Source organism: Cervus elaphus, chromosome 14, assembly GCF_910594005.1.
Source record: "Cervus elaphus chromosome 14, mCerEla1.1, whole genome shotgun sequence".
Classification (NCBI taxonomy): Eukaryota; Metazoa; Chordata; class Mammalia; order Artiodactyla; family Cervidae; genus Cervus; species Cervus elaphus.
The window spans coordinates 40,139,468-40,161,255 of NC_057828.1; the positions used below are offsets into that span (position 1 = coordinate 40,139,468).

Here is a 21,788-nt window from a genome sequence, read left to right on the forward strand (position 1 = left end):
GTTTCCTGTCCTTTGGAAGAGAACAGGCCTAAACAGTACCTTCCTCTTCCTGTAGCTACAAGGCAGGCACCACGATTGAGATCAGAGATGCTTCCTTAGCTGACTTTTAATCAAGTGTAAATTTAACTTCAAACACACAGCAAAAGGATGAGAGTGAAAAATTGCTGTATTTGTACAGGATCTATTTCATGTAAACTGTGTCTTGAACAAAATAAGAACCACCTAAAGAATGAAATTGGAAAGTCAGTAGGAGAAAGAGTTGTAGAATCAAGGACCTATATTTAAATTTTGAACCTAGTTATTGGATTTTACGCACATTATCTAACTTCTTTAAGCCTCCATTTCATGTGTAAAATGAAGCAACTATGTATCTTGTAGAATTATTCTGAAGATCAAATAAATGCTTTAAAGAAGTTTAGAAAAATAAAATGACTAAAGAAATACGTTAGAAAATTGCTGTTATTATGTAAATTATTGGCCACCAGATTATTTACTACATGGGCTACCTGCTTCTTGTAAACTAAAATTCAATTGTCAGAGCCCCAAAATGAATCACTCTTGTACTGCAGAGAATACTGGTCATACACAAGGAACTATGTAGGGATTAAAACACACACACACACACACACACACACACACACACACACACACACACATAGATAGGGGCTTCCCTAGTGGTCCAGTGGATAACAATCTGCCTTGCAATGCAAGGGACACTGGTTCGATCCCTGGTCCAGGAAGATCCCATGTGCCATGTGCAACTAAGCCTGAGAGTTACAACTACTGAGCGCACACTCTGCAGCACAACTAGAAATCTGCATCCCCTAGAGCCTGTCTCTGCAACAAGAGAAGCCACCACAATGAGAAGCACTCACCCCATAACTAGAGAGTAGCCCCTGCTCACTGCAACTAGAGAAAGTCTGTGAAGCAATGAGATGCAGCACAGCCAAAAATAAATAAATAAATATTTTAAAAAATCATACAGAGTAGGTATTTTCCATAAGGACTTCATATTTTTGCCTATTGCCTAAATGGGTATTGCTGTAGCTTTTTTTGTGGGGATGAAATTAAAGTCATAGTGAATAGAAATTTTTCAGTTTTGCTTTTTTCATCCTACAGTGTGGACTTTTGTTGTTGTTGTTACTTGGATAGTGATTCAGTAAATCTTAAGCTCAGATAATTAAACACTATTTTGAATCTTAACAAGATACTTTTTAGTATGGGATAGTATCAACCTATTACAATGAATTAATAAATTTAAGTATTATCATATTTTTTGTGCATTTTAGCTCAATAAAATGTGAATCTATTGTTCCAGATTTTCTTTATCCATATTTAGAAATAATAGATTTGTAAAATCAGCGTCTTACCTTTTTGATAGATAATGTTTTGTTTTCATAAAATGAGAAATACTTTTATCTTTTGTTCTTCAGGGAAGGGATTCACATTTTATTCTGTTTACATTTTTTTTTAATCACTGTTATTCACTGCCCATTTAGTGTTACTTTATAAGTAAGCTTTCATGTAAGAGAACAAGTATTGGTTTGTGTTTATCTACATGTGACTTTTATTGTCTAGTCCAGTCATTTAACATTATGCTGAAATTTACCACTGTGGGGATGAATGATCACTAGTCACCAAGCATATTTAAACATTTAAATGTTTAAGAAATAATAAGGATATAGTTTGGGTTAATAGGATTACCATAGTTTTTTCTCCCTAGGCATCATAAATAATGATTTTCGTGTATTTCTTATGAAATGCACTCATGAAAAAGACTTTAATTATGGATAGTGAATAATACATTTCTCTAATAAAAATTTAAATTGTATAATAGTTTTATAATAAAGTATTTACAGTAATCAGTATTTTAATATGGATGAAAGTTGCATAGACTCAGATAAATTTAAAATTGATGATAAATGCTAAATATTTTATCTAAATAGTTTTTCAAGAAACAGTTGTGAAAATGTGTGTATTAAATGACTAAACTGGAGCATGTGGTATTTTCAACTCCGTATTCATTATTTGTTTAATGTGTCTGGAAATTGTACTTACTGTGCCTCTTTACACTACAGTTTGCTGTTGTGGGGCTTTAGATTGTGTTCAACTGAATAAGATCTTTTTTTGTGATTTTAATTGAGTGTAATTTACTGTTTTATGATTTCCAAGATGATCTTCATATCTCTGTACCATATATATATGTATATATATCAAATTTATAATGTAACTTAAGATAAAATTAATTTTCAGAGATATTTCAGTTGCAGTTTTCTTATTTCATGCAACTGAAAACTCTTTTGTTTCTAGGATTTGGAATTTTTTTTTTTTTTTTCACTTTTTTTTTTTTTTTTAATTAGTTGGAGGCTAATTACTTCACAACATTTCAGTGGGTTTTGTCATACATTGATATGAATCAGCCATAGATTTACACTTATTCCCCATCCCGATCCCCCCTCCCATCTCCCTCTCCACCCGATTCCTCTGGGTCTTCCCAGTGCACCAGGCCCGAGCACTTGTCTCATGCATCCCACCTGGGCTGGTGATCTGTTTCACCATAGATAGTATACATGCTGTTCTTTTGAAACATCCCACCCTCACCTTCTCCCACAGAGTTCAAAAGTCTGTTCTGTATTTCTGTGTCTCTTTTTCTGTTTTGCATATAGGGTTATCGTTACCATCTTTCTAAATTCCATATATATGTGTTAGTATGCTGTAATGTTCTTTATCTTTCTGGCTTACTTCACTCTGTATAAGGGGCTCCAGTTTCATCCATCTCATTAGGACTAGTTCAAATGAATTCTTTTTGACGGCTGAGTAAAATTCCATGGTGTGTATGTACCACAGCTTCCTTATCCATTCATCTGCTGATGGGCATCTAGGTTGCTTCCATGTCCTGGCTATTATAAACAGTGCTGCGATGAACATTGGGGTGCATGTGTCTCTTTCAGATCTGGCTTCCTCAGTGTGTATGCCCAGAAGTGGGATTGCTGGGTCATATGGCAGTTCTATTTCCAGTTTTTTAAGGAATCTCCACACGGTTTTCCATAGTGGCTGTACTAGTTTGCATTCCCACCAACAGTGGAAGAGGGTTCCCTTTTCTCCACAGCCTCTCCAGCATTTATTGCTTGTAGACTTTTGGATAGCAGCCATCCTGACTGGTGTGTAATGGTACCTCATTGTGGTTTTGATTTGCATTTCTCTAATAATGAGTGATGTTGAGCACCTTTTCATGTGTTTGTTAGCCATCTGTATGTCTTCTTTGGAGAAATGTCTGTTTAGTTCTTTGGCCCATTTTTTGATTGGGTCATTTATTTTTCTGGAATTGAGCTGCAGGAGTTGCTTGTATATTTTTGAGATTAATCCTTTGTCTGTTTCTTCATTTGCTATTATTTTCTCCCAATCTGACGGCTGTCTTTTCACCTTGCTTATAGTTTCCTTTGTAGTGCAAAAGCTTTTAAGTTTCATTAGATCCCATTTGTTTAGTTTTGCTTTTATTTCCAATAATCTGGGAGGTGGGTCATAGAGGATCCTGCTGTGATTTATGTCAGAGAGTGTTTTGCCTATGTTCTCCTCTAGGAGTTTTATAGTTTCTGGTCTTACATTTAGATCTTTAATCCATTTTGAGTTTATTTTTGTGTATGGTGTTAGAAAGTGTTCTAGTTTCATTCTTTTACAAGTGGTTGACCAGTTTTCCCAGCACCACTTGTGAAAGAGGTTGTCTTTTTTCCATTGTATATCCTTGCCTCCTTTGTCAAAGATGAGGTGTCCATAGGTTCGTGGATTTATCTCTGGGCTTTCTATTCTGTTCCATTGATCTATATTTCTGTCTTTGTGCCAGTACCACACTGTCTTGATGACTGTGGCTTTGTAGTAGAGTCTGAAGTCAGGCAGGTTGATTCCTCCAGTTCCATTCTTCTTTCTCAAGATTACTTTGGCTATTCGAGGTTTTTTGTATTTCCATACAAATTGTGAAATTCTTTGGTCTAGTTCTGTGAAAAATACCGTTGGTAGCTTGATAGGGATTGCATTGAATCTATAGATTGCTTTGGGTAGAACAGCCATTTTGACAATATTGATTCTTCCAATCCATGAACACGGTATGTTTCTCCATCTGTTTGTGTCCTCTTTGATTTCTTTCATCAGTGTTTTATAGTTTTCTATGTATAGGTCTTTTGTTTCTTTAGGTAGATATACTCCTAAGTATTTTATTCTTTTTGTTGCAATGGTGAATGGTATTGTTTCCTTAATTTCTCTTTCTGTTTTTTCATTGTTAGTATATAGGAATGCAAGGGATTTCTGTGTGTTAATTTTATATCCTGCAACTTTACTATATTCATTGATTAGCTCTAGTAATTTTCTGGTAGAGTCTTTAGGGTTTTCTATATAGAGGATCATGTCATCTGCAAACAGTGAGAGTTTCACTTCTTCTTTTCCTATCTGGATTCTTTTTACTTCTTTTTCTGCTCTGATTGCTGTGGCCAAAACTTCCAACACTATGTTGAACAGTAGTGGTGAGAGTGGGCACCCTTGTCTTGTTCCTGATTTCAGGGGAAATGCTTTCAATTTTTCACCATTGAGGGTGATGCTTGCTGTGGGTTTGTCATATATAGCTTTTATTATGTTGAGGTATGTTCCTTCTATTCCTGCTTTTTGGAGAGTTTTAATCATAAATGAGTGTTGAATTTTGTCAAAGGCTTTCTCTGCATCTATTGAGATAATCATATGGTTTTTATCTTTCAATTTGTTAATGTGGTGTATTACATTGATTGATTTGCGGATATTGAAGAATCCTTGCATTCCTGGGATAAAGCCCACTTGGTCGTGGTGTATGATTTTTTTAATATGTTGTTGGATTCTGTTTGCTAGAATTTTGTTAAGGATTTTTGCATCTATGTTCATCAGTGATATTGGCCTGTAGTTTTCTTTTTTTGTGGCATCTTTGTCAGGTTTTGGAATTAGGGTGATGGTGGCCTCATAGAATGAGTTTGGAAGTTTACCTTCCTCTGCAATTTTCTGGAAGAGTTTGAGTAAGGTAGGTGTTAGCTCTTCTCTAAATTTTTGGTAGAATTCAGCTGTGAAGCCATCTGGTCCTGGGCTTTTGTTTGCTGGAAGATTTTTGATTACAGTTTCGATTTCCTTGCCTGTGATGGGTCTGTTAAGATCTTCTATTTCTTCCTGGTTCAGTTTTGGAAAGTTGTACTTTTCTAAGAATTTGTCCATTTCATCCAAGTTGTCCATTTTATTGGCATAGAGCTGCTGGTAGTAGTCTCTTATGATCCTTTGTATTTCAGTGTTGTCTGTTGTGATCTCTCCATTTTCATTTCTAATTTTGTTAATTTGGTTCTTCTCTCTTTGTTTCTTAATGAGTCTTGCTAATGGTTTGTCAATTTTGTTTATTTTTTCAAGAAACCAGCTTTTAGCTTTGTTGATTTTTGCTATGGTCTCTTTAGTTTCTATTGCATTTATTTCTGCCTTAATTTTTAAGATTTCTTTCCTTCTGCTAACCCTGGGGTTCTTCATTTCTTCCTTCTCTAATTGCTTTAGGTGTAGAGTTAGGTTATTTATTTGGCTTTTTTCTTGTTTCTTGATGTAAGCCTGTAATGCTATGAACCTTCCCCTTAGCACTGCTTTTACAGTGTCCCATAGGTTTTGGGTTGTTGTGTTTTCATTTTCATTCATTTCTATACATATTTTGATTTCTTTTTTGATTTCTTCTATGATTTGTTGGTTATTCAGAAGCGTGTTATTTAGCCTCCAGGTGTTTGAATTTTTAACAATTTTTTTCCTGTAATTGAGATCTAATCTTACTGCACTGTGGTCAGAAAAGATGACTGGAATGATTTCAATTTTTTTGAATTTTCCAAGACTAGATTTATGGCCCAGGATGTAATCTATTCTGGAGAAGGTTCCATGTGCACTTGAGAAAAAGGTGAAGTTGCTTGTTTTGGGGTGAAATGTCCTATAGATATCAATTAGGTCTAGCTGGTCCATTGTGTCATTTAAAGTTTGTGTTTCCTTGTTAATTTTCTGTTTAGTTGATCTATCCATAGTTGTGAGTGGGGTATTAAAGTCTCCCACTATTATTGTGTTACTATTAATTTCCTCTTTCATACTCGTTAGTGTTTGCCATACATATTGCGGTGCTCCTATGTTGGGTGCATATACATTTATAATTGTTATATCTTCTTCTTGGATTGATCCTTTGATCATTATGTAGTGTCCTTCTTTGTCTCTTTTCACAGCTTTTATTTGAAAGTCTATTTTATCTGATATGAGTATTGCGACTCCTGCTTTCTTTTGGTCTCCATTTGCATGAAATATTTTTTTCCAGCCCTTCACTTTTAGTCTGTATGTGTCTCTTGTTTTGGGGTGGGTCTCTTGTAGACAGCATATATGGGGGTCTTGTTTTTGTATCCATTCAGCCAATCTTTGTCTTTTGGTTGGGGCATTCAACCCATTTACATTTAAGGTAATTATTGATAGGTGTGGTCCCGTTGCCATTTACTTTGTTGTTTTGGGTTCACGTTTATACAACCTTTCTGCATTTCCTGTCTAGAGAAGATCCTTTAGCATTTGTTGAAGAGCTGGTTTGGTGGTGCTGAATTCTCTCAGCTCTTGCTTATCTGTAAAGCTTTTGAATTCTCCTTCATATCTGAATGAGATCCTTGCTGGATACAGTAATCTAGGTTGTAGGTTATTCTCTTTCATTACTTTCAGGACGTCCTGCCATTCCCTTCTGGCCTGGAGGGTTTCTATTGATAGGTCAGCTGTTATCCTTATGGGAATCCCTTTGTGTGTTATTTGTTGTTTTTCCCTTGCTGCTTTTAATATTTGTTCTTTGTGTTTGATCTTTGTTAGTTTGATTAATATGTGTCTTGGGGTGTTTTGCCTTGGGTTTATCCTGTTTGGGACTCTCTGGGTTTCTTGGACTTGAGTGGCTATTTCCTTCCCCATTTTAGGGAAGTTTTCAGCTATTATAGGATTTGGAATATTAAAGAACTTGTAGGATGAAAAAAAATGGTAGAACAATGAAAATTTTATTTGTGAAATTACAGAAATTTTGTCCACTATTTTAAAACATTGTCATCATTTTAGTACCATTTGCTCTTAGTAGTTTGGCATTTAATACTGTAAAACTTGATTTGCTTTAAAAATTGTTTACAATGCTTTGTAATAATCTTCCTTATCCAGTGCCTTTAACCTTGATTTGATATATTTGTAGCTTTGGTTATCCTTCCTTACATCCTGTAATGTCTTCATAGCCTAGACTTAAATTTAAAAAAAAAGTCAGTTTGGTCAAGTGAAGAAGTAGCAATTATCTGCCAATGCTTTGGGAAAATAAGTAATGTTGTCTATGGAGGCCAGGCATCTTAGTTCATTCAGAAATATAAATGGGACAAACTTTTAACCCCTGAATATATAGTTGTGATCCAGTCAGACAAAGCCCTAATATTTCCAGCATTCTCTCTAGATTGACTGGGTTCAGGGCTAAATAAAAATAGAGATACAGAGAAATGCTTATTCAAAGGTAATAGTTAACTAACATTCAACTTCATGGAAAGATAAGTAATTGAGTTGAGATGAAGCAACTAACAATATGTTAAAGGTTAAAAATAATAGTTTGCAGCATTGTAACCTCTATTTGACATTTGAGTTCAGCTGTAATTACTGATAGCATTAAAAGGCCTTAATTTTTCTTGCTGGTAAAGGTACGTGTACTTAGGCTGATCATTTAGAGTAGTGTTTTAACATAGTATTACTGTGAAAAACATTCCATTACAAATTCACAAGCAAATTACTGCACATTTTAAAAATTGTACTTTTCAATTTACTGCAAGTATTTTAGGTCTCTGTCTTCAAATCATAGGTATTTTAATTTGGCAATGAATATGAAATTACTTTTTGACTTAAATGATCATGTTACTAAAATGCTTATTAATATTTTAAGAAGGTTGGAATCTCCATGTTTTTGGATTTAATATTTAAATTTTTATTACTTATTTTGATAGTATTTAGTAAGAGAAAATAGTACCCATGCAATTAAACAAATTAGAATATACTGTAAAGAATTTTTTTTTTAATTGTTGAAATTGGTCATCACTGGGGTTAAATTTTGGCCTGGTATTCGCTTACAATATACATTAACACATTTAATTATGAAGTAAAATAGTCTTAAGTATGATGTATGATGCACCTATATATAAATGAAAATGGTGTGCACAAAGACACTTTACTGTGGGAACTGAACTGGAAGATTTATGAAAGCATGTGAAATTGCACCTAAAATTGTGTTGTTAGTGACTATGCTAAATTTATTGTACTTGATGAATGAATGTATTTAGTCTAGTCAAAGTTACTTTGGTTTAAATGTCTAAACAATGTCTTTTTTTTAAAAATGTGTAATTTGTACTATTGATGAGGGGGGTATTCTTGGACTGCAGGGGTTGTTGTCAATGTGTGATTTGTGTTTTTATAGAGTCATCTAATGTGATATATACCAATTTTTATATAAGTGATATTTAGGTAATTCTAATAACTGTATATTTGACCACCTATTAAAATGTTTTGCATTGGAAATAAAAAAAAATCATACAGATCATTTTATGCTGTGACTTATTAAAAAGGAATTTTGAATTTATAACTTGCACCTTCATAATGAATTAAGTATTTTTCCTAAGGCACTGTTAAGGATTTCCTTCATACTATTTGATGATGTTGGTGTCAAATCTGCCTGTTAGCATAGAATAAAGAAAATTATCTTTCTATGTTTCTCTTAGACAATTGTATCCAGTGTAAATAAGCGTCCCGATTTCTCAACCACTGGCCAATGGGATGTTATCACCGAAAAGGATGGTAAAAAGGAATCAGCTGTCTTTGATGCCGTAATGATTTGTTCTGGACATCATGTGTACCCCAACATACCTAAAGAGTCCTTTCCAGGTAAGGCCAACGTTTACGCTGCCATCCACACATCTTGCATGAAGAAATAACCTTGATAATGTCTTTCTTATATATACAAAAGTATAGTTTATAAAAGTACACATTAAATTAAAATATGCTTCTAATGTATCTAATGGGGTTCCCAGGCGGCTCAGTGGTAAAAGAATCTGCCTGCCAATGCAGGAGATGCAGTAACTCTCCTCCTGGGTCAGAAAGATCCCCTGGAGGAGGGCATGGCAACCCACTCCAGTATTCTTGCCTAGAGAGTCCCGTGGACAGAGGAGCCTGGTGGGTTACGGTCCATAGGGTCGCAAAGAGTTAGACATGACTGAGCACATATATCTATACAATTAGATATACTGTATCTAATATAGTTTAAGTATTAAAATTCCTATTACTGCAACCGTATTCACTGACAAGTTCTGTTATAGCAGTTTTTTTAAGTGAAAATCAAAATAATTCATATGTTTTCCACTTTTTCACTCAGGAATAAAACTTTTTAAAGGCGAATGCTTCCACAGCCGGGACTATAAAGAACCAGGAATCTTCAAGGGGAAGCGAGTCCTGGTGATTGGTCTGGGGAACTCGGGCTGTGACATCGCCTCAGAACTCAGCCAAACAGCCGAAAAAGTATGCCTCCCTGAAATTCAGGGAACTATCTTTAAAGGGACAGCCATACCATTTTAAAAGGGTGAGGGGAGGGCAGAGTCCTTGATGCAAAGACTAAGTCGGGGTTCATATAGCTCAATTTCCTTTGGTAACAGGTGGGATTTTAAATAGCTTGATGTGGCAAAAGCAGAACATCAGCTGGAATGATGTCATTCAACAAGCTTCTTCTTTGGGATGTTTGGTGCCTAATGTGTCCAATAAATTCTTCCAAAACCAGTGGGATCATCAGACAAGCACTAGAAGAAATATGACCAGTATTCAGTTATTGGTAACCTACACCAGAGAATATTTGGCTAAAAGATGAAAATACCGAGGAAATGATTTGACAGGTGTTGATACTAAGATATCAGTTATAGTGCAGGAAGTTTATTTTGGAGTGCTCTCTGGATGAATACCTCTGAGGGAAGGGAAAGAAGTTTTCCTTTATTTACTCTGAAGCTAGGATAATCCTTTCAAATTGTCCCTAGTTGAAGTGAGAGGCTGGGTCATTTCTTTTTTTTTTTTTTCCAGTATAGATATTCGTTTTTATTTACATATATCACCTACCTTTTGATCCTCCCTCCCATCCCACTCCCATCCCACCTCTCTAGGTCATCACAGAGCACCTAGAGCATGTTATATGGAATATATATATGAGCATATATATATATGGAGCATATATATGAGCATATATATGGAATCTAGAAAAATGGTACAGATGAACCTATTTGCAGGGCAGGAATAAAGATACGGATGTAGAGAATGGACTTGTGGACACAGCAGGGGAAGGAGAGGGTGAGACAAATTGAGAGAGGCTAGGTCTTTGTCTTCCTCCCTCAACCAGTCACTGAATGCAGGGGATCCAAAAAGAGTATAAGATGTTGGGGGAGGCCCCCTCTTCACCAAAGCAACTCCCAGAGAGGGCTGAGAGCTGAGGGCTGCCTTCTGGGCACTGCCAGCAGTGGGGTAATAACTCCATTCCTAAAGGCAGATCTGAGGGGCATATCCACTACAAACAGTCACCACTTTAACAGTTGAACTGGTGTTTTTCAAGGTCATCATCAGCTCCCGAAGTGGCTCCTGGGTGATGAGCCGGGTCTGGGATGAAGGCTATCCATGGGACATGCTGATTGTCACTCGATTTGAAACATTCCTCAAGAATACGTTACCGACAGTCATCTCTGACTGGTGGTACATGAAGCAAATGAATGCCAGATTCAAGCACGAGAACTATGGCTTGATGCCTTTAAACGGGTAAAGCAGAGTTAAATATGAAATGCCTGCTAACTTTTATTTCACTGTCAACAACCCTAATGTGTGATACAACCCCCATACAAGTCAGAGTGAAGTAATCACCTGTCACATTTCAGAGGACAAAGAATTGCAAAAATTAGGAGTGTTTTCCTGTTTCACAATTCTCCTTACCAGATTTGCACAGCTGGACAGTTATATAATAGGTCAAGAATTTTAGTCCCTAGAGTGATGATAATAATAGTTAACATGTTTTTAAGTACTTAATACATGTCAGAGCCTTATTAAGTCTCAGACGTACATTATCTCACTTTACTTTCACAACGCCTATGAAAAAGTGAAAGTGTTAGGGTCGGTTGTGTCCAGCTCTTTTTGACCCTATGGACTGTAGCCCACCAGGCTCTTCTGTCTTTGGGATTCTCCAGGAAAGAATACTGGAGTAGGTTGCCATTCCCTTCTCCAGGAGACCTTCCCAACTCGGGGATCAAACCCCAGTCTCCTGCATTGCAGGCAGATTCTTTACCATCTGAGCCAAGCAGGGGAGCCACAGCAACTATGATGATGGCTCTATTATAATCTTCATTTTAGAGAGGAGAAAACTGTGGTTTACCAAAGCCACACAGCTGGGAAGTCAGAAATAGCAACTGAAACAAGTCCAGATTTGCTGACTCCAAAGTGCCTCACTCATAGCCGCCTTGCTCTAAAGCCTCTTTCTTAACTTCAGAGCTAAGCAAGGCAGGACTTGGCGCTTCCCTCTCATTCAGCTCAATTCAGTCACTCAGTCGTGTCCAACTCTTTGCCACCCCATGGACTGCAGCATGCCAGGCTTCCCTGTCCATCACCAACTCCTGAAGCTTGCTCAAATGCATGTCCATCGAGTCGGTGATGCCATCCAACCATCTCAGCCTCTGTCATCCCCTTCCCCTCCTGCCTTCAATCTTTCACAGAATCAGGGACTTTTCCAATGAGTCAGTGCACTGCATCAGGTGGCCAAAGTATTGGAGTTTCAGTTTCAGCATCAGTCCTTTCAATGAATACTCAGGACTGATTTCCTTTAGGACTGACTGGTTGGATGTCCTGGTAGTCCAAAGGACTCTCAAGAGTCTCCTCCAACACCACAGTTCAAAAGCATTAATTCTTCAGCGCTCAGTTTTCTTTACGGTCCAACTCTCACATCCATACATGACCACTGGAAAAACCATAGCTTTGACTAGATGGACCTTTGTTGGCAAAGTACTATTTCTGCTTTTTAGTATGCTATCTAGGTTGTTCATAACTTTTCTTCCAAGGAGCAAGTGTCTTTTAATTTCATGGCTGCAGTCACCATCTGCAGTGATTTTGGAGCCCAAGAAAATAAAGTCTCTCAAAAAAGTTTCCATTGTTTCCCCATCTATTTGCCATGAAGTGACGGGACCAAATGCCATGATCTTAGTTTTCTGAATGCTGAGTTTTAAGCCAACTTTTTCACTCTCCTCTTTCACTTTCATCAAGAGGCTCTTTAGTTCTTCACGTTCTGCCATAAGGGTGGTGTCATCTGCATATCTGAGGTTATTGATATTTCTCCTGGCAATCCTGATTCCAGCTTGTGCTGCATCCAGCTTGGCATTTCACATGATGTACTCTGCTTATAAGTTAAATAAATAGGGTGACAATATACAGCCTTGATGTACTCCTTTCCCGATTTGGAACGAGTCTATTGTTCCATGTCCAGTTCTAACTGTTGCTTCCTGACCTGCATACAGATTTCTAAAGAGGCAGGTCAGGTGGTCTGGTATTCCCATCTCTTGAAGAATTTTCCACAGTTTGTTGTGATCCACACAATCAAAGGCTTTGGTGTAGTCAATAAAACAGAAGTAGATGTTTTTCTCTCTCACTTTTTTGATGATCAAACAGATGTTGGCAATTTGATCTTTGGTTCCTCTGCCTTTTCTAAATCCGGTTTAGACATCTGGAAGTTTACCGTTCACATACTGTTGAAGCCTGGCTTGGAGAATTTTGAGCTTTACTTTGTTAGCGTGTAAGATGAGTGCAATTGTATGGTAGTTTGAGCATTCTTTGGCATTGCCTTTCTTTGGGATTGGAATGAAAACTGACCTTTTTCAGTCCTGTGGCCACCACTGGGTTTTCCAAATTTGCTGGCATAATGAGTATAGAACTTTCACAGCATCATTTTTTAGGATTTGAAATAGCTCAACTGGACTCCATCACTACCACTAGCTTTGTTCATAGTGATGTTTCCTAAGGCCCACTTGACTTCACATTCATTACCTCATTGCATCATTCATTACCTTTGCTCTCATTACCTGCCCCTTAATGGAGCCCTTCCACCGAACTATGGCCACAATATTTTCATCTTCAGCCTTCTCCTCACTCTCTCCTATAATATCCTCCAAGCCAGTCACATGATAAGAAATTGGACATGGGTGAAAACCCCAAGTTCTAAGCTGTTTACATCAAAGTTAATTCATTAAGTCAACACATAGTTACTAAGCATTTATTATGTGCCAGGACCTGTGGATATAGCAGTGAACAAACTCATAAAATCCCTATCCTCATGGGGCTTACGTTCTAATAATGGGAAACAGACACAAATAGCTCAAAATTGTATATACCAAAGAGAAAAAATAAGGCAGACAAGGGTAACAGGGAATGACACTAAGACAATTTTAAACAATGCTTAGAGAAGGTCTCACTGAAAAAGCTTTCAAGCAAATTTCTGAAGGAGATGAGAAAATGATCCAGAAGGGTATCTTGAAAAGACTATTCTAGACAGTAGAAACAGCTAGGACATCATCTCTTCAGGGGTATGACTGGCATGTTTGACAAAATACAGTGGCTTCTTTTCTTGGAGAAGAAGACTGGGGAGAATAGCAGGAAATGAAACCAGAGACATCAAAATAACCAGCTGACACTGGGTCTTGGAAGCCATTGTAAAGGCTCTGGCCTTTACTCTGAATGCAGTGGGAAACCATAGCAGGCATTTGACCAAACTGGAGACAAGGTCTAAGTTAGTTTGAAGAGATCGCTTTGGCTGTTATGGTCATAACTCACTGTAGGGGGTCAAGGAAGGAAGTGGAAAGACTGGTTAAGAGGCTATTATCAAAAACCCAGATGAGATGGGATGGTGGCCTGAACTGATCATCAGTGCTCAGAAGTTGTCAGATTGGGATAGAGTTTGAAGGTAAACTGAACAGGATTTTCTGTTCGATTAAATAGCAAATGTGAAAGCAAACAAAATGTCAAGGATGTCTTTCAGACTTTTGGTCTGAGCAAGGGAGCAAAGATGGAGGTGATGTCTACTGAGATGTGGACAACCATGGCAGGAGCAGAGGTTTAGTTTTAAATGTATTAAAGTTGGAATGCCTGTTCGGGATTTGCATAGAAGAACGTGGAACGGCAGTGGGGTACATAAGACAGAAGAGAGATTCAAACCCTAAGTTTAAAATGTGGGCTGGTCAGAATATAGATAGTATTTAAATAAATGAAAACTAGATGACATCTCTTGAAGAATGAATGTCAATAGAGAAGACAAAAGACCTGAGGCATGTCACTATTTAGAGGTCTGGAGGAGAAGAATTCAGCAGGGGACACTGAGAAGAAATAGCGAGGTATAGCGAGGTAGGTAGAAAGGAATCAAGAGTGAGTGATGACGTGAAAGCAAAACAAACAGAGTGTTTCAAGGAGGAGGAAACCATCAAGTGTGAGTTTATTAATAAATTGGGTAAAATAAGGAGTAAGAGTAGACCACTGGAACTGGTGGCTTGCAGATCCTGGTGGCCTTGACAAAGGAAGTTTCAACATGGAAGTGAGTTTAAGATAAATGGCAGATAATTCGAGCAGTTGAATCCAGCCTTCTTCCAACCAGCAGTCCAACCAGTCTCATTGTCTGGCTCAGTTTCCTCCGCAGTAGCATCTATCTATGGCTTTCTCTCTCACACACACAGTTCCCATCATCCTACATAAGAACCATGTCTTTTCTTCCAAAATTATTCGGTTCACCCCTAAGGCAGAATTCTGTGCACTCACTAGAGATATTACTGAATAAAAAATAATCGAAAGCTCTCTCTTTCCAGATTTCCAGTTTCTCTTTCTTCTCCAGGCCTTATTTAAGTTCCTAGACCATCACTTCCTCACCTGACATGGCTTTGTCTGCATGGGGTTCACACTTCACCCTCTATGATAGAACCTGGCTGCAGCCTTCCACCTTTGTCTTCTTTCCTCCTATTTGATCTTCTTTACATCACAATGGTCACTTTGGATTATATTACATTAAGAATAATGGCTAACATTTCGAGCACTATCTATGTGCTACAAACTGCGCCAAATTCTTTATATTACTTAGGTCAGCCGATGACCTGAGATAGGTATAGCTGTTATCGCCACTTCAGGTGAGGAAGATAAGGCAAGAGAAATTAGGAAAATCTAATTTGATCAAGGTTCACAGTTAATTAAGGTTCACAGTAGCAAAGAAATAAATTTAAAGACCCAGGTACTCTGACCTTTGTTTTTCCTGATACAGGGGATATGGTCTGAGTGCTTATTCTGGAATTTGGGGAGAGTTCTGTGGGAAAAGGGAGAAAGATTATAGGAAATAGAGACGGGATTAGCAAAAACCAACTTTTGTTACTCCACAATGTGGCCTTACATAAGTTTTATCTATCAGTCATGTTGATGACACTCCATGGCACATTAAAAAATCTTAGGTAGGTTTTTCCTATCAATTAATTATGAACCAATAAAAAAAAGGAAATGGTACTGTTCTAATGCTTGTTTTCCATACAGCATCCTGAGGAAAGAGCCTGTGTTCAATGACGAACTCCCAGCTCGCATTTTATGTGGCATTGTGACCATTAAGCCAAACGTGAAGGAGTTTACAGAGGATTCAGCTATTTTTGAGGATGGGACAGTGTTTAAGGCCATTGACTGTGTCATCTTTGCAACAGGCTACAGTCATGCCTACCCCTTCCTTGATGACTCCATCATTAAGAGCAGAGACAATGAGGTCACCTTATTTAAAGGCATCTTTCCGCCTCCACTGGAGAAGCCAACCTTGGCTGTGATTGGCCTTGTCCAGTCACTTGGAGCTGTCATCCCCACTACTGACCTGCAGTCTCGCTGGGCAGTACAAGTAATTAAGGGTAAGTAGGCAAAGATGTTCATTGATGGGGAAGATGAGAATGCCTTTGAATCTTTAGGAAAACAATATTCCTATTAACAAGCAACAAATCCTAGGTCCCACCGAGTTTCCAGAATCTATAATTCTATATTTTTGGTACTATATTTTATAAGCAATTAAAAATATATTGGATTGTCACAAACAATAGTACAAGACAATGATTCAAGAGTGTTTTTGTGATTTATAACTCCTTGCATGCTCAGTCGCTTAAGTCGTATCTGACTCTTTGTGACCCCATGGACCATACCCTGCCAGGTTACTCTGTCCATGGGATTCTCCAGGGCAAGAAAACTGGAGTGGCTTGCCACTTCCTCTTCCAGGGGATCTTCCCAACCCAGGGCTTGAACTCGCATGTCTTATGTCTCCTGCATTGGCAGATGGGTTCTTTACCACTGGCACCACCTGTTAAACCCTATAACTCCTTAATTGTCAATTACCCAAGACCTTTCATTAAACTTGAGAACACCAGAGCTTCTCATCTTAGGTTCAGAAGAACTTTATAAAATTAAGATTTTCAAAACTCAATAGAATGACATTGCTTGAAAGTTTAATGAAAGAAGATGTTTCAAAGTCAATCCAGCAACTTTAAATATCCACATTCATGAAAAAAAAGTATGATTTCTGGTAAGGAGGTGGCTCTCTTGCCCTGTTTTCTTCCTTGCCATATATCAGATGAGGACCAGCAGTGGATCAGTAGAAGCAGAAAGCATTTGGTGTTGTAGACAGTCTCTAAGGTAAAGGAATACTAAGTCCCTGTATTTTAAAAAGAAAAAAGAAACAATGAACTTGATTGGGGTCAAGCAAGGAAGGCAGACAGCATCATCCAGCCCCAAGTACTGGAATCAGATTCACATTAAGGTTTGAATGCCATTGTGGGCAGATTCAGATAATAAAACCAAGCTATGGTTAAAGAACAAATCAAGATATCAAAGTGTAAAGTGCAAAATCTGGTTGGTCTTAAACCTGAAACTTCTGGATAATGAATCTTAGCAGGTCTGCTTCCTTTGAAGCCACATGTAAGCCACAAGTCAGCCAATCCTACCTGACTTGTTGGGGTTTAAATGCTCTTTTATCCTGGATATTTGAACCTGCAACTACATATCCTGCATCATCACTCACCACCAGGCTCCCAACCACATCATTATAGTCCTACATATCAGCAATCTCTCTAAATCTTCTTCACTCCCCTGGTTCCAAGCAGAGATGTGTTGCAGGGTGATGTTTCTCCAGCAAAGCAGCAGCCAAGAAAGTGATGGAATGAAATCCTACTTAGAACTGAACTCAGGATTCAGGTTCAGAGAGACTGGCATTAAAATGTAGGTCTTAATTGCTTATAAAATATTCACTTACTCTCTGTGAAGATACTAGTTATAACCTGGGCCCTGAAGAAAAGAGACAGGGCAGAGACCCAGCCAACAGAGAACTGATGCAAAGACTCAGTCTTAGGGAAAATGAGAGATAAGGCAAACAACCCAATTTGAGGGAATTGGGTTACCAGACCAAGAGGTCAGTTACAAGCAGCCCAATGGCAGTAGCTGGTGGACTACAGAACATAGCCTTTTCTCTATCTCTCCTCTTGCCCAAGGACAGAACCAGTTCCAAGGTTTGGAACAACACCATGTTGACAGACTGTTCTTGTGATTCCGCCTGTAGGGATTTCAGGAACAGAGAGTCATTGTAGGTCTTGAGCAATCAGAGCTAGACTGGAAATTCCAGTCTTGTTCCAGGTGATCACAAGTTGCCAAAGAAACCACACTAGATTTGAAGCATCTCCGAGTACAAGAGTTTGGGTCTAGGTTTTAGAGAATTCTGTAAGTTAATGCCAGGAAGAGCCTGAAATCCTGGGGCAGCCCCAACTCAGATTTGGCCTCTCAGGACCTCCCTATGTCCTTGGTGACTTGTGGACAGTCCACATCCACAGTCTCATTCAGGAGCTGTTGGCTTTCCAGAGAGAAACTTGTAGCTTCACTAAATTCTCTATCTTATCTGTTGGAAATTCCCTTTGGGGGCAAAGCAAGATAACTTCCTATGAAGATCTGTTTGTTAAATCTCAAAAAAAACCAGATGTCAATATACCTTTGACTATAATTTATTAGATGACATACTTAAAAATAAAGCTGAGAGAGTAGAATATAATCCTTCAAACTGATTTTTAAATCCAAAAACCAGTTTAAGAGCAAAGATAGAAAGATGAAAGGTTATTTGGTTTTAATCACTGTGAAAATAATCATCTCTGAGAAGATTAAGAATGACTTATATGTTTGTCTCAGAATGACTCCCTGGTTATTTGTTCAAGATTTTATTTTGCTAGATAATGACAACACAATTTGAAAATACTAATGTGATTCACAACTCATTATTAAAAAAGAAACATTGCAGGCTGGTCCTATGCCAGACTTATTTAACTATTATCATGTCTTTCCTTTTTTTTTTAGGAACTTGCCCTTTGCCTTCTGTCAAGGACATGATGAATGATATTGATGAAAAAATGGGGAAAAAGCTCAAATTGTAAGAGCATCTATGGTAAAGGGGATCTAGAATTTTCATAGCAAAATCTGAATTTGTGAATACTTAGTATTGTTTTAGTCTTGAATAGTCCTCAGTGGAGCCATTAGGGTGACAGCTATGAGCTAAATTCAGCCATTCAACAAATAGTTATCAAGGATCTACTTTGCACCTGATATGCCACTAAATCCTGTTTCAGCCCTCCATAGCTCCTGCAATATATCATAAAAAGGAGACCCAGAAAGATTAAAAATCAGAGAAGTTTGGGAACACATGAATGTGGACTTCTATTTTCTAGCTCATAAATCCTCTGAAATGTAAGGATGCCTTCCAACAGGTGGCTCTAATAAAATGACTCTGCCATATAAGAACTAGTCAGAAGAACTGGACTCCAGTCCTACCTCTGTCACTAATCAACTCAGTGGCCATGAATTAATAACTTCCCTTGAGCAAGAGACAATTCCTCTACTTGTAAATGTGGATTAAGATGCCTTTCTCAGCGGCTTTATTGTGTTGTGAAATGTCAAAGTGAGATCAGTATGAAAGTCCGTCAGTAAAATCTACGAAGTACTATATAATGAGCAATAATCCCCTTACCAACAAAAGGATAGATGTTGATTTGCATGGATAAAAAGGTGTTCTTGTTTCTACACAAAGCTCAGATAACCACAGTCTTGTTTCTCTCTCTCCTCTAGGTTTGGCAAAAGTGATACCATACAAACGGATTATATTGTTTATATGGATGAACTTGCCTCCTTCATTGGGGCAAAGCCCAACATCCCATGGCTGTTTCTCACCGATCCAAAGTTGGCGTTGGAGGTTTACTTTGGTCCTTGTACCCCATACCAGTTTAGGCTGGTGGGCCCAGGAAAGTGGCCAGGAGCCAGGAACGCCATCCTGACCCAGTGGGACCGGTTACTGAAACCCATGACGACCAGAGTGGTTGGGAGTCCTCTGAAGCCTTGCTTATTTTGCAACTGGTTCAGACCAGTTCTTATTTCTGTTGTATCAATTGCTGCTTTCATTGTGTTGTTCTAACCATCACTCTATCTGGGATTCTGAACATTACTAACAATATCTGGGAAGAAACTTCACTATATAAAAATTAAGAATTTCACATCTCCTATTTTCCTATTCAGTGGGCATTAGTAAGACAGTACTATCGCTAGGCTTCTAAATAAGCGCATATAAGAATCATGGCATGATCTAAAGAGCATTTATCATTTCCCCTTAATTTTCACTAACATTTCTTAATTCCATAACATTTTGTAGTTAGATATATGCTTTTTAACTTAACTCATCTGAAATATTTGACATGATTCCTTTTCTCCTTTAACAGTCTTTGAAATACATATTTCAAATCTAAACAGTGAGTAAATTAAGCAGAGTAGTCACAATATGATAGTCTCAGCCTGATTTTACAAACCATTCACCAGGATCAAGGGGAGAATTTGGTTATTTGGCTATTATATTCTATTTTTGTTTTCTGCTGTGTCCTCCAGGCAATTCCTCTTGTTCCCTGGCCAAGAAAAGTAGCATGAAGATCCTGTCTGTAATGAAAGTTAGCAAGAAGTAACTCATTTTATTTATATTCTCAATAAAGAAACAAACTTTCACATGTAGCAGCAAGATAAGGACAACAGCAACAATGAGTGGAGCACCAAATATACCTTTTAACTGAATGGAAAGTCATAAAAAATTAAGTCTTTAGCCAAAGCTGTGACCCAAGTCTAATAAAACCTGATATGGATCATATAGAATTATATCCCTTATGGAATGTAGTACCAAAATAAATCTAAAATGTTACTTTTAAAGTATTATTACATGTTACAATTAAATTTTGATAGTTAAAAATGTTTGACATTATGGAGCAGATAAAATAATCCATTAGCATCATCAGTTACCAGGGGGTTCTTCATATTGTTTAACTCTATATTTCTTATTACATCTTCAATTTTTTTCCAGACGAACATTATTATTTTTAAAAATTGTGTTATATTTGGTTATGAAGGAACAGACACAGATTTGGGGGAAAATACTATTGTATCTTTCTTCTTCACTATTCCTTTCTCTATTATAAAATACTTAACAAAACCCTGGAACCTGTCAAACCTCTACCAGTTCCTAATAACCACACAAAAAGTCCTGCTAGGCTCAGAAGTCAGGATAGCCCAAGCAGAACAGCCCCTTTAACCTGTCAGAGACTGAGGACACACCCATACCTTCATCTATAGCTAGAGCCAGTAGAGCAACAAGAGGAGGAGACCACGTTTTTCTCTAACACTTTCTTCTTTTCTTTTTTTAATTCTCTTGGTATTTTAATCTTCAGAGCTAAGATTTATTATGGATGCTGCTATACACAGCAGCAGAATTTAAATCATTCCCTTTTCCTAACTATTTAAGTCAATGGACATGAGCCAGTGAAGGATAGGGAAGCCTGGCGTGCTGCAGTCCATGGGGTTGCAAAGAGTCGGACACAACTGAGTGACTGAACAACAAAGCAGAGTAGCATTCTGCTTTGAAGTTCTTCTTACAAGATGTGAAATATTCCTAAATATTCCCAAGTGACACAGAACTTTTCTGGAAACCCTATGGCCTAAATGGAATCAAGTAAACAAATTAAATACAGCTCATAAAATTTATTTTGTTGAAGTTATAAATGCTAGTGCACAAAATAAATTGAAGACTAAAATTGATATGATACAGTTTCTGTTATTCTTCCTCATATGATTCTTTAAGTTTTGTAAACACTAATTGGCTCATGAAGGATAGAATATTCTTCCTAAACTATTATAGCCAACATACTCTTTTTACTCTTTTTAAAATTAATTTTTATTGGAGTATAGAAACTAATAAAATTGTTAGTTTCTACTGTACAGAAAATGAATCACCGATATGTACACATATATCCCCCTCCTTTCGGACTTGCTTTCCGTTTAGGTTACCACAGCACATTAAGTAGAGATATACTCTCTTAATAGTCCTATTAACATTTATCTATTCCTGTAACAAGCGCTTCCCAGGTGGTTCAACAGTAAAGAATCTGACTGCCAATGCAGGAGACTCAGGAGACACGGGTTCGATTACTGGATCAGGAAAATCTCCCGGAGGAGGAAATGGCAGTCCACTCCACTGGAGTATTCTTGTGGAGTGAATCCACTGCAAGTATTCTTGCAGGAGAATCCCATGGACAGAGAAGCCTGGGGGGGGGGCGGGGGGGAGCGGGGGCGGGGGGGGAGTGGGGGCGGCGCTACAAGTCCATAGG

At 37.7% G+C, this 21,788-nt stretch overlaps 1 protein-coding gene across 1 annotated transcript in view; it reads left to right on the forward strand.

Moving 5' to 3' along the window:
- LOC122707901 (dimethylaniline monooxygenase [N-oxide-forming] 3) overlaps nt 1-21,219 on the forward strand; it is a 34,280-nt gene extending 13,061 nt beyond the window's left edge. The window contains exons 4-9 of the mRNA XM_043923888.1: nt 8,781-8,943; nt 9,431-9,573; nt 10,646-10,845; nt 15,625-15,980; nt 18,454-18,526; nt 19,219-21,219. Of these exons, the coding sequence (XP_043779823.1) occupies nt 8,781-8,943; nt 9,431-9,573; nt 10,646-10,845; nt 15,625-15,980; nt 18,454-18,526; nt 19,219-19,561 (1,278 nt within the window). The 3' untranslated portion in view covers nt 19,562-21,219. The remainder of the gene's footprint in view (nt 1-8,780; nt 8,944-9,430; nt 9,574-10,645; nt 10,846-15,624; nt 15,981-18,453; nt 18,527-19,218) is intronic.
- The last annotated feature ends 569 nt before the right edge of the window (nt 21,220-21,788 follow it).